This window comes from Thalassophryne amazonica, chromosome 5 (assembly GCF_902500255.1).
Source record: "Thalassophryne amazonica chromosome 5, fThaAma1.1, whole genome shotgun sequence".
In the NCBI taxonomy this organism is placed as follows: domain Eukaryota; kingdom Metazoa; phylum Chordata; class Actinopteri; order Batrachoidiformes; family Batrachoididae; genus Thalassophryne; species Thalassophryne amazonica.
Window position 1 is genome coordinate 49,637,707 of NC_047107.1, and position 13,052 is coordinate 49,650,758.

Here is a 13,052-nt window from a genome sequence, read left to right on the forward strand (position 1 = left end):
TGTTAGACCTCAGTGCTGCTTTTGATACTGTTGACCATAAAATTTTATTACAGAGATTAGAGCATGCCATAGGTATTAAAGGCACTGCGCTGCGGTGGTTTGAATCATATTTATCTAATAGATTACAATTTGTTCATGTAAATGGGGAATCTTCTTCACAGACTAAGGTTAATTATGGAGTTCCACAAGGTTCTGTGCTAGGACCAATTTTATTCACTTTATACATGCTTCCCTTAGGCAGTATTATTAGACGGCATTGCTTAAATTTTCATTGTTACGCAGATGATACCCAGCTTTATCTATCCATGAAGCCAGAGGACACACACCAATTAGCTAAACTGCAGGATTGTCTTACAGACATAAGGACATGGATGACCTCTCATTTCCTGCTTTTAAACTCAGATAAAACTGAAGTTATTGTACTTGGCCCCACAAATCTTAGAAACATGGTGTCTAACCAGATCCTTACTCTGGATGGCATTACCCTGACCTCTAGTAATACTGTGAGAAATCTTGGAGTCATTTTTAATCAGGATATGTCATTCAAAGTGCATATTAAACAAATATGTAAGACTGCTTTTTTGCATTTACGCAATATCTCTAAAATTAGAAAGGTCTTGTCTCAGAGTGATGCTGAAAAACTAATTCATGCATTTATTTCCTCTAGGCTGGACTATTGTAATTCATTATTATCAGGTTGTCCTAAAAGTTCCCTGAAAAGCCTTCAGTTAATTCAAAATGCTGCAGCTAGAGTACTGACGGGGACTAGAAGGAGAGAGCATATCTCACCCATATTGGCCTCTCTTCATTGGGTTCCTGTTAATTCTAGAATAGAATTTAAAATTCTTCTTCTTACTTATAAGGTTTTGAATAATCAGGTCCCATCTTATCTTAGGGACCTCATAGTACCATATCACCCCAATAGAGCGCTTCACTCTCAGACTGCAGGCTTACTTGTAGTTCCTAGGGTTTGTAAGAGTAGAATGGGAGGCAGAGTCTTCAGCTTTCAGGCTCCTCTCCTGTGGAACCAGCTCCCAATTCGGATCAGGGAGACAGACACCCTCTCTACTTTTAAGATTAGGCTTAAAACTTTCCTTTTTGCTAAAGCTTATAGTTAGGGCTGGATCGGGTGACCCTGAACCATCCCTTAGTTATGCTGCTATAGACTTAGACTGCTGGGGGGTTCCCATGATGCACTGAGTGTTTCTTTCTCTTTTTGCTCTGTAAGCACCACTCTGCATTTATGCTGCTATAGACTTAGACTGCTGGGGGGTTCCCATGATGCACTGAGTGTTTCTTTCTCTTTTTGCTCTGTAAGCACCACTCTGCATTTAATCATTAGTGATTGATCTCTGCTCCCCTCCACAGCATGTCTTTTTCCTGGTTCTCTCCCTCAGCCCCAACCAGTCCCAGCAGAAGACTTGAGCTTGGTTCTGCTGGAGGTTTCTTCCTGTTAAAAGGGAGTTTTTCCTTCCCACTGTCGCCAAGTGCTTGCTCACAGGGGGTCGTTTTGACCATTGGGGTTTTTACGTAATTATTGTATGGCCTTGCCTTACAATATAAAGTGCCTTGGGGCAACTGTTTGTTGTGATTTGGCGCTATATAAATAAAATTGATTGAATTGAATTGATTGATTTGCAACCACCCACTCCACCAGGTGATTTCACTGATTAATATCACTTTGAGCAGGTGGATTCAGTTAATCACTGAAGTCACCTGGTGGAGTGGGTGGTTGCAAAGAAAACCTGCACCCTCTTGGTCCTTTCTGGAACGAGTTGAAGACCTGTGTTGTACAGGGAGCCTTATCAAGATGCAATAACTGCCTCTATACACTAACCTCCTCCCCTCCTTTACCTACCAGTGTAATGACACTCTTATACGTTGTTTTTAATATGTCCACAACACTTATTTGTAATTGAGCCCAACCCCTGCAGTGTAGATGCATACATCTTAATTCTAATCCATAAAGCTACATCACATAATTACTAATTTCATAATGTTAAGAGTGCACAACCAGGACTCTTTCCCCTTTGTAATTAATTCTTTGGATTCAATTTGCATTGTGCTTTTTCTCCCTTATCCACATGCATTAGTTGCCTCTATACACTTACCTCCTCCCCTCCTTCATCTACTAGTGTCCAATTTCCAGAGTGAGGTCCCGATGCTGTGGTGCTCTGGCTGTCACATGGCTTCATATGGCTCAGAAACTCTGCACGGTGTCTGAATCAGGACAGAAAGGTCATATGTCAGGGAGATGAATCAAAGGCATCACAGACAACAAAAGGGACATATGTTGAAGGATTTAATTACCTGGTAGGCAACATTAGGATAGCCAAGCCTTGCATGAAATGCTGCACTCCGCAAGCTTTACCCCAAACTTTTATCTGAGTCAGACAACAGATCAAACTCAAGTTGTCTGGATGCACAACCATGCAGACAGCTGAAAAATCACAAGAGAGTGTTTCTAACCTGTAGGAATGGAGCAGCCCATTTGCCCACCCCAGCAGGACAACACAGCAGATGGCACAGTAAGAAGAGGTGTTCGCTGGACCCTCCAACATGCAGTAAGACTGCCACCTGGAGAGCAGAAAGATGTGGATAACTGGACAGAAGAATTTGGACATTGACAATTTTTGTAATTTTGTCTATGTGCCACAACATACTTTCTAGAGTACAAGTTACTTATTATTTTTTTTTACTAGTTTGGGAGGCCCTGTGACTTATATGCTAGTGCAACTTATACAGGTAAACTTCATTAACTTGCGTTCACATAAGTCGGTTTCAGCTTTACTCGCGGCCGATTTGTGGACCCCGAAAATTTAGACTGTATAAAAGTCACTTCTGATTTTTCCTCTGGAAGAGGAAAAAAGATTCCAAACCCACTCCAGATGAAGAAATCATCACCATCCAGGAAGGAATAACACTTCAAATGGTCAAAACTATTATAATATGGCAAAGTAAGCTGATTATAGTTTTTTTTTTTGGTAAACCTCATTAACTCACGGTTTCAGATAACTCGCGGTCCGATTTTGTAGACCTGAACTTGCATGAGTTAACGAGGTTTACCTGTATACAGAAAAATCATGTTAATAATAATAATATTTAGGTAGGACATTCCAGGAATCAAAGCACTAAACAAAATAAATTCCAATATTAAAAGAATAAATATTAATAATAAAATTTCACTACAACAATGCACAAAAATCCCAAATTAAAGAGTTGATAATACAGAAAAAAGGTGTGACATACTCTGGTGTGGCCTATTTTAAGGCAAAATTGAAGGATTATCATTTGTACAAGTCATCACTTTTGCAGCTCGTTTTCTTTTAACCAGACATGGGAAGGATATGTAAACATTTCCAATACACTGATGTCTTGGATTACTTAAATCATTTAGCAATACAAACAGTATGGTATGGTGTGCTAAATTTGTCAGGAGTTGGTACTTCAAGAGTAAAGTAAGAGTATAGTCAGGTCCAAATACTTATGGACCTGACTGTACCTCAGACAATGAAACATGGATTAAGGAAAGCAGGCGTATGAGTGCAGATACCAATCTCTCCAGCCAGTGATGGATGTCTGTCTGGAACTGGGAGTCATCCAGGACTCTACGTACGAAGCTAAAAAGGACACTAACAGCCTCTTTCAGGGGCTGGAGAGAACAAGGCTGTATTTCACTCCCCGAACAATCTGTTAGAAAAATAAATTAAATTATAACAACATGGAGCATGTATTAAATATTAGCACTGTGCATGAGAGGTGAGTGTGGATCAGTGTGAGGCTGCTACTTCAAGGCAGGTACGATACGTCTCTCACCTTTTAATAGATGATACAAGTAGGATTCCACTTGGAGGCGAGATAGCACAGCCGTGTAGGCATGCAGCACCACTTTTTGATGGAGCAATTCAGTACGCGTTTCAAATAACCTCTTTAGTTCTGCCATCACACTCTCACTAAACTCTGCCTGCTGGTAGCGGTGGTACCCGCACACCTTGGACTGATCTGCACACACACCCTGTTAGGAAAGAAATGCACCGTAAAAGCAGAGAATCATCACAGCTTTCACACTTCAAAATTTCTGGTTTTCAACTAACACACCTGAAGCGTAAGTTGCTCATCTCTGAAGGTCCAGAGACGGTTCTCTGTACTCTTGCAGTCAGAGGACTGTGTATGTAGCTGCGTGTGAGACTGGGTCAGCTGTCTGCGGCAGCGCCAGTAGTTCTGCAACAGTTCAGTCAGCTCGTGATTGTCCTGTCTGGCCAGAGCACAGAACTGAGTGGTGTAAATTTCTACACCCTCTAGCCATGTTTGCAGACCCCCACCTGGCTCCCAGACACGCAGTTGTTCTGGTGAGAACGCCTGCACAAACAAAAAGTTGAGCTGGGTTATGTGACTCATGCATGCATGTACGAAAACAATAAAAATTAAATTAAATTCAAATTTTAAAAAAAGCACTCAGTTAACCAAAAATGTATGATATCGACAAAGTGATAAATCAGTGTCAAAAATTCTTTTTTGGACCAAATACTAACATATTGTTGTAATATTAGTGATGAAGACACATTTTACAAAGAAAATCACCAACAATGTCCACATGATGAGCAGACAGACACATTTCATTATTCCACATATGTCTCTCCCTTATTTAGCAGGAGTAGGGGAAAAACTACAGAGGATCTTCAGACAGCACAAAATCCCAGTTTACTTTAAACCAGTCAACACCTTGAGACAGAAATTAGTTCATCCTAAGGACAGGATCCCTAGTTACAAACAGAGCAATGTAGTGTATCATATCAGATGTCAGGAAAACTGTAATGAACACTACATACACTCAACAAAAATATAAACGCAACACTTTTGGTTTTGCTCCCATTTTGTATGAGATGAACTCAAAGATCTAAAACTTTTTCCACATACACAATATCACCATTTCCCTCAAATATTGTTCACAAACCAGTCTAAATCTGATAGTGAGCACTTCTCCTTTGCTGAGATAATCCATCCCACCTCACAGGTGTGCCATATCAAGATGCTGATTAGACACCATGATTAGTGCACAGGTGTGCCTTAGACTGCCCACAATAAAAGGCCACTCTGAAAGGTGCAGTTTTATCACACAGCACAATGCCATAGATGTCGCAAGATTTGAGGGAGCGTGCAATTGGCATGCTGACAGCAGGAATGTCAACAGGAATGTTGCTCGTGTATTGAATGTTCATATCTCTACCATAAGCCGTCTCCAAAGGCGTTTCAGAGAATTTGGCAGTACATCCAACCAGCCTCACAACCGCAGACCACGTGTACGCACACCAGCCCAGGACCTCCACATCCGGCATGTTCACCTCCGTCGTCTGAGACCAGCCACTCGGACAGCTGCTGAAACAATCGGTTTGCATAACCAAAGAATTTCTGCACAAACTGTCAGAAACCATCTCAGGGAAGCTCATCTGCATGCTCGTCGTCCTCATTGGGGTCTCGACCTGACTCCAGTTCGTCGTCGTAACCGACTTCAGTGGGCAAATGCTCACATTCGCTGGCATTTGGCACACTGGAGAGGTGTTCTCTACACGGATGAATCCCGGTTCACACCGTTCAGGGCAGATGGCAGACAGCGTGTGTGGTGTCGTGTGGGTGAGCGGTTTTCTGATGTCACTGTTGTGGATCGAGTGGCCCATGGTGGCGGTGGGGTTATGGTATGGGCAGGCGTCTGTTATGGACGAAGAACACAGGTGCATTTTATTGATGGCATTTTGAATGCACAGAGATACCGTGACAAGATCCTGAGGCCCATTGTTGTGCCATACATCCAAGAACATCACCTCATGTTGCAGCAGGATAATGCACGGCCCCATGTTGCAAGGATCTGTACACAATTCTTGGAAGCTGAAAATGTCCCAGTTCTTGCATGGCCGGCATACTCACCGGACATGTCACCCATTGAGCATGTTTGGGATGCTCTGGACCGGTGTATACGACAGCATGTACCAGTTCCTGCCAATATCCAGCAACTTCGCACAGCCACTGAAGGGGAGTGGACCAACATTCCACAGGCCACAATTGACAACCTGATCAACTCTATGCGAAGGAGATGTGTTGCACTGCATGAGGCAAATGGTGATCACACCAGATACTGACTGGTATCCCCCCCCCCCAATAAAACAAAACTGCACCTTTCAGAGTGGCCTTTTATTGTGGGCAGTCTAAGGCACACTTGTGCACTAATCATGGTGTCTAATCAGCATCTTGATATGGCACACCTGTGAGGTGGGATGGATTATCTCAGCAAAGGAGAAGTGCTTACTATCACAGATTTAGACTGGTTTGTGAACAATATTTGAGGGAAATGGTGATATTGTGTATGTGGAAAAAGTTTTAGATCTTTGAGTTCATCTCATACAAAATGGGAGCAAAACCAAAAGTGTTGCATTTATATTTTTGTTGAGTGTAGGTGAGACGAAGCAACTTTTACACAAGAGGCTATACCAGCACCGCAGAGAGGTCGCCAGTGGACCTCAGTCTGCAGTTCATCTCCACCTGAAAGACACTAACCACACATTTGAGGACAAGGAAGTTAAAATCTTAGCCAGAGAGAAGAAATGGTTTGAGAGAGGTGTCAAGGAAGCATTCTTTGTAAAACAGTTGAAACCCAGCCTTAACCGCGGAGCGGGTCTCAGACACGCTTTGTCCCCTGTTTACAATGTGGTACTCAGGTCAAAGCAGTTTCAGTCTTTTGTTCATGGTAATGAGTCATTCACGTCATCGGGAGAGAGTCATCAAGGGAGCCATCAGGGGAGGCTTCCGTCCTGTCATTAGGAGAGTGCTAACTAGAGCACAATAGGTGCTAATTAGAGATATTGTTTAGTCACTAGCCTATAGCAGTCAGCCTCTCGGTAGGTGGGGTCTGGTTAGGTTAAAAAAAACTCCAGCTTTTGTTGGCTTCTGGTTTATTCTTCTCTACAAGAGTCAAGACAGAAGTCAGACTACCAGAGCAAGGAATTTTAGCTGAGGAAGCTTCTGTGATTTGAAGCGAAACGTCCTCACGTCAAGCAACCCAGTCCAGTCAAAGATTCAAGCTTCTCTACTATTTCATTATTCCATTCAGTAGGACATTTTAACAATGTGGTGCAGCCTTTAAGAAAAAGAATACCCACATTTTAGCCATATAACAAGAAGCACTCTGACAGCACATACCTCCTCCACCCAGACCCAAGTACATATTTTAACCACAGGTTCCATTTTTCTGTACTCTGGTAAAATAATTTCCATCAGGATAAATAAAGTTGATCTTATCTTAAAGAGAAATCAGAGGGAGAAGAAAATATAGGTATCACCTCATGCTGTACTTTCCTGGTGTAATGTGAACACTAATCTGAAAGATGGCTTCCTCGCTTGTATCGGGTAAGCTTGTAAATTAAATCTCTGGGATTTCAACAAATGATTCAAACAATATATTTAAAAATCACTCTATACATAGATATACAGTGATATAGCCCTCTAGCCCTCTCTCGCTATGTTGAATTCTTTGTTGAATTAATTGCTTGAAATCCCGGCATCACAGTTTTGTGGAGGATCTGAATTATTTAAACTTTGTACTTTGCAGGTTTAGTCATTTTGTTGTTTAAATAAGTAAGTAAGTAAGTAAATTTTATTTATATAGCACTTTTCACAGATAAAAATCACAAAGTGCTTCACAATGAAAATATAACATATCACAACTATATAAAACAATAGAATACAGCATAAAACAAAACATTTATTAAAAGCTTATCTGAATAAAAATGTCTTCAGCTGCTTTTTAAAAGAGTCAATGGAGTCTATACAGCGTAAGGACAGGGGGAAGAGAATTCCACAGCCTTGGTGCCACTACCTGAAAAGCCAGATCCCCACGAGTTTTAAACCTTGTACATGGAACCAACAGCCACCTTTGACCTGATGAGAGAGATATACTGAGGAGCTTGACCATATAAGGCCTTAAAAGTTAAAACTAAAATTTTAAAATGAAACCTAAAATTTACTGGCAACCAATGAAGAGAAACCAAAACTGGAGTGATATGGGATTTTCTATTGGTGGCAGTTAAAAGCCTTGCCACAGCATTCTGTACAGACTGAAGGCGATCCAAAGCTGATTTACTGAAACAAGTAAAAAGACCATTACAATAATCCAAATGAGAAGAGATAAAAGCATGAATAATCATCTCAAGTTCAATCTTTGACACCAGTAATCTGAGTTTTGGAATATTCCTTAAAACAATTTCGAACCAGCTGTTTGGAATGATACTCAAGGGACACTGAACTGTCAAAAATGACACCTAAATTTCTGAAACTGATATTCTGCCTAATTTCTGAAAACATATGAACAGGAGCAATAATCAATGTTTCTGTTTTATCGGTATTAACTAGAGGAAATCAGAAGTTAAATCCCTGTCAGAGTGGAAAAATTAAAAAAGTGCCCATAATCCCCCAAATTGCTCCCCGTGAATAGTTGAGCACCTTGCATGGAAGCATGTTGACATAAGTGTGTGAGAGAGAGAGAGAAAGAGAGAGAGAATGGGTGAATGTGAGGCACTGTTGTAAAGCAGTTTGAGCTTCTGATTTGGATGGAAAACTGCTTCATAAATGCAGTCCATTTACCAAGACACCCCATGCCAATCCTGAAAAAAAGTGAATGATAAAGGCCCAATTAAACAATTAAAACTCTTCACTAATGAAAAAAAACAAACATCTGGACTGGGGTCACATGATAAAGCAGTGTGATTATTGTTGATGTGTTCTATAGGGAATTATAACTCCAATCAAATTTTCTCTCCTGATGTGTAACATTACCTGAACCTCAACAGCAGGCTTGGGTAATTCTGGGTAGAGTTTACTCCTGGAAAGTTCAGCTACTGACTGCAGAGGCTGTAAACTCGGAGGGGAAGATTCCTGTTCAGCAAGTGTCAGCACTGCAGGTTCTTTTCCACAACTCTTCACAGCTTGTCGATGGAGCTGTAATACAGGACCCTCTTCCAGTGTGGGAAGAGAGGGATATAGTGCAGGAGCACTTGGGTTCTGAAACTGGTTTGAAACACAAGATTGATTACATAATTGTTTTTCTTTTCCTGGCACAGTGGTCTGTTGTGCAACTCTGAGCTCCGATCTGTGAACTTCTACATCCTGTCCTTCTTTTCTTTCCACTTTTGGCTCCTTCACACTTAAGGTAACATGTGACGTCTCTGCTGACTGCACTGTCTTGGTTGACACTGATGTGACTAAAGTCTCTGATGAAGAGGTGTGCTGCTGCTCAGAAGGGAGCTTTGGTAGCTGCGCTGTGGTCTCGGTGGCTTGAGTGAGGTCACGCTGCGCCTCTTCTGGCTCCTGACAGGGCAGGCTGAGGGGGATGTCAGTGAAGCCAGAGGGGTCAGCCTCATCACAGACAGCGGAGGGAGCTGTTGCTCTTTGGCTTTCCTCCACCTGTTTGTGTTTCCTGGCAAGCTGAAAGCACACACAATTAGAGGTAAAACATTAATTAACTTGGTTAAAAACTCCGCATCATCTCAAGTTACATTCCACAGTAAGTTCAAGATAGGTTCATAACAGCTGCACTAAGAAAAAGCATGTCATTGACATAATAATGGCCAACAATTACTTGTGTCAACCACCAGAGGACAGTCAGAGTTGTGACTACCTAGGCTAGAATGCAAAACAGTGCAAATATGTTCTAATCATCCAAAATCCTGCCTCTTACTTAACATCTCTTGAGAAAAATACACCATAATCCATCCATTTTTATAGTATCTAAACAGATATGAGACCTCTTTGAAACTGTGGATATAATAAGGATTTTCAAATATTCCACGTACACAGTGACTTCTAAAATAAGATATTAGAGCATTAAATTATATATGATGTGCAGCAGGAAAAAACTCAACTCATTAATTACAGTACAAATGATACATTTACAACATATCTGATATCTTTAGGGCTGGGAACTGATGAGATGTTATAGATATTAATGCTATTATTGATCATATACTTTATCAATTCCATTGATTCCTGATCAATTTTCTGTGTGGAAAATGTAGCTCTACCTAGATTTTCAACATCAATGCAGTGGTTTTCCTTGTTGCTAGATGCAGACTTCATGATGTTACATTTGATGTCATGACATATGAGTTTTTGCAACAGCAAACAGTCAGAAAAACATGGCAACATTGATAAGAGGAACTGATTACATCAGAGGCATACAATTCTGATGGATTAAAAATTGTGCCATTGATTCTCAACTGGAAAAGGTTCTCAATTCCGTCCCTAAATGTCATCACCATATCCTTGTTGCCCCCAAAACATCAATCTGCTGAAAGTTGTGAATTATCCACAAACTGATGAAAATTTATGCAAACCGTAAATATCCGTAAACCGCCAATACTTTTGCTGCAAACCATGAATAAAATATCCCACAAAACATGAACGAAGGTCTCGCAAAATATGAATATCATTCATAATATGTAGTCTACCAAACATACCAAAAAATAGTACTGGTAAGTATATCAAAAGTAAACTGGAAATATACTTGAAACATACTTGCATGTACTACTTTTTGGTAAGGGTAGTTAACTGGTCAATTACTTCAGGAAATCTTGATCACAAACCCTATCTCCACAAAAATATATTTTTGGGGGGGTGGAGGGTGTGTCAATGTAATCTTAATTATCATGAGCTATACATGCACATTTACAGTTTGGCCTATGTTCTATTAACTGCACATATTACCGATCATTAACTGTACATTCATATTACCTGTGCACTGCTGTTTACAGTTATTATTGTAGGCATATTTTTTTGAACGTTTTGTGAAACAATGGGATCCATTTGCAAAATCTAATTTCCTCTCAATCATATGATTTATGTGGCAGTCATATCCATATTTCGCAACACATTGGCGGGCTTAAATTGTGATATATCATTCCAAGCAATAGCTGCACAAAATATAATTACTTTTTATATAAAATATAACTTATGTTTAAATGTGCATCATATTTATTTAATGTGAATTTTAAATTCTTTAAAAACTAATCAGCAATGTTTTCAAGCAACTAAAACGTCCATACAATGAATATTTATAAATAGTTAAATCTAACACCGTATAAATCCAGCTTGGACTTTGAAGGAATTGACTGTAAATATGTTTTAGCAGAAATGCATTACTGTGTATTCATTATTTATACTTATATTTTTTTTTTTTTTTTATATTTATATATTTATATATATATATATATATATATATACACACAATATCACCCAAGTCATCCAGAGACATACATTTTTAACTTATGGTTCAACTTTTAACCAAACTAATTTTGGACAAATTATTTAAATTAATGTCATGTCTGAAGTTTTATAAAGTGAAAATAGCAGATATATGTTTTAGTTTTAAAGTAATGCACTAATTTTTAATGTTTTAGTGTGGATATATGCTGTGCCCAGCAGTGCATTATGGGTAGGATAGGGTAATCTCAGTACGTTCACAACATGAGAAATGCACTTGAAACACTCTGATCAGGCTCTACGGACAACAGCATTAAACTCTAGTGCCTAAAACTCTTGTAAATATACTCTCTTGGTTTTCAGAGAATATTCCATTATTGTGTCTGCGTTTATTAAATTCCACGCATCTTAAATGTAGCAGACACGGATTATCTGGAATTTTGTTTTCAAGGTCTCTATTGCCATCTATTGGCCAGTAGTGTTCATTCGCCCTATTGATGTATCCCATAATCCCTTGCGTGCCAGAGAGTCGCTGCAGTCAAACAACATATAGAGAATCAACACGATGACAGTTGTAAATTAATATTATACTACAAAAATATATTTTTTTATGCTTTTCGTCACGTTAATAAGAGACTGCTGCATGATACCCTGAAAACTTGATAAAACAATTATAACAAATAATCTGTGTCTGTTACGTTTAATATGCATGGAATTTAATAAACGCAAACCGAATTTCAGACATATTATATTGGTCTCGAACAAAGAGGACAAACAGTGTTGTAAAGAACAATAATCAAGATGTTAAAGAGCAAACTTCACTTTCCCCCAGAACGACATGATCAGCTCCCATTGAAAATAACAGAGAGACAGCCTGTGATTCTCACGTTTACATAAAATAAACGCAATAACAACATCTAAAAACCCAGAGAATATATTCATAAGAGTTTTAGGCACAAAAATGTTGCGATGTTAATGGTGGTGTCTGTGTGCAGCGGTTAAAGTGCAGCCCGATCAGAGCATCTCAATGCAGTTCTCAATGTTACTGAGATCTCGCAGCACGGCGACCTCTCCAAGGTTTTGTGGGATTTGAAATGTCAATAGGGAGAATAGCCAACATTTATGTGTCAAGACAATATTGAGTGCACGTTTTACAATATAATAAAACGTGCGCACAATATAATATGAGCGCACAGTCTCTCCACATGCACAACACTTTGCGATGACACTTCCAGGGCTCCGTAAAAATGCCTGTTTTTACAAATAAAAAAACTGAATATTTTACAAAAGCACATTTATCTGTAAACACCAACACACGACGCACGTCACATTAACGTGTTGGTTTACATAATGAATGACTCAACCAATCAGTGTTTAGCAGAAGAGGCACATTTTACCCAGAATCCTTTGCAATCTGTCTGTGGGTTTTTTTTTTACAAAACTTCAGAATTAGTGCATTATTCAACATTAAAAAATATATATATTTTAACTTTGTACAAATGACAGAATTGACATTAATGGAGTTATTCTATCAATATATTCATTTTATTATACACCAAACCATAACTCAGCATTGCATTATTTTCCAAGACCTCGGCCTGACCGGAGTGTTGTAATTGGGTAGAGAGCTGGGCTTTACGGCTGCTCTCAGCTTGCTTCTGTGCGGGAAGCCATGTAGTAAATAAGAACTTCCAGCAGGGAGCAAGATGTTGAAAAACATAAGTGCAGGCTCAGTGTTTGGGTCTGTTGTTGCTTTTGATGCTACAAGAAGCAATTGTGGTGTTAAAACTCAAATTCAGTTTGTTAGT

The 13,052-nt window shown here is 39.5% G+C and overlaps 1 protein-coding gene across 1 annotated transcript in view; it reads right to left on the reverse strand.

The window, feature by feature from the left end:
• epg5 (ectopic P-granules autophagy protein 5 homolog (C. elegans)) overlaps positions 1-13,052 on the reverse strand; it is a 94,173-nt gene that overhangs the window by 76,193 nt on the left and 4,928 nt on the right. Inside the window, exons 3-9 of the mRNA XM_034170167.1 lie at positions 8,824-9,471; positions 4,099-4,359; positions 3,817-4,015; positions 3,554-3,690; positions 2,470-2,577; positions 2,311-2,384; positions 2,112-2,220 (exon numbers count right to left, since the gene is read on the reverse strand). Of these exons, the coding sequence (XP_034026058.1) occupies positions 2,112-2,220; positions 2,311-2,384; positions 2,470-2,577; positions 3,554-3,690; positions 3,817-4,015; positions 4,099-4,359; positions 8,824-9,471 (1,536 nt within the window). The remainder of the gene's footprint in view (positions 1-2,111; positions 2,221-2,310; positions 2,385-2,469; positions 2,578-3,553; positions 3,691-3,816; positions 4,016-4,098; positions 4,360-8,823; positions 9,472-13,052) is intronic.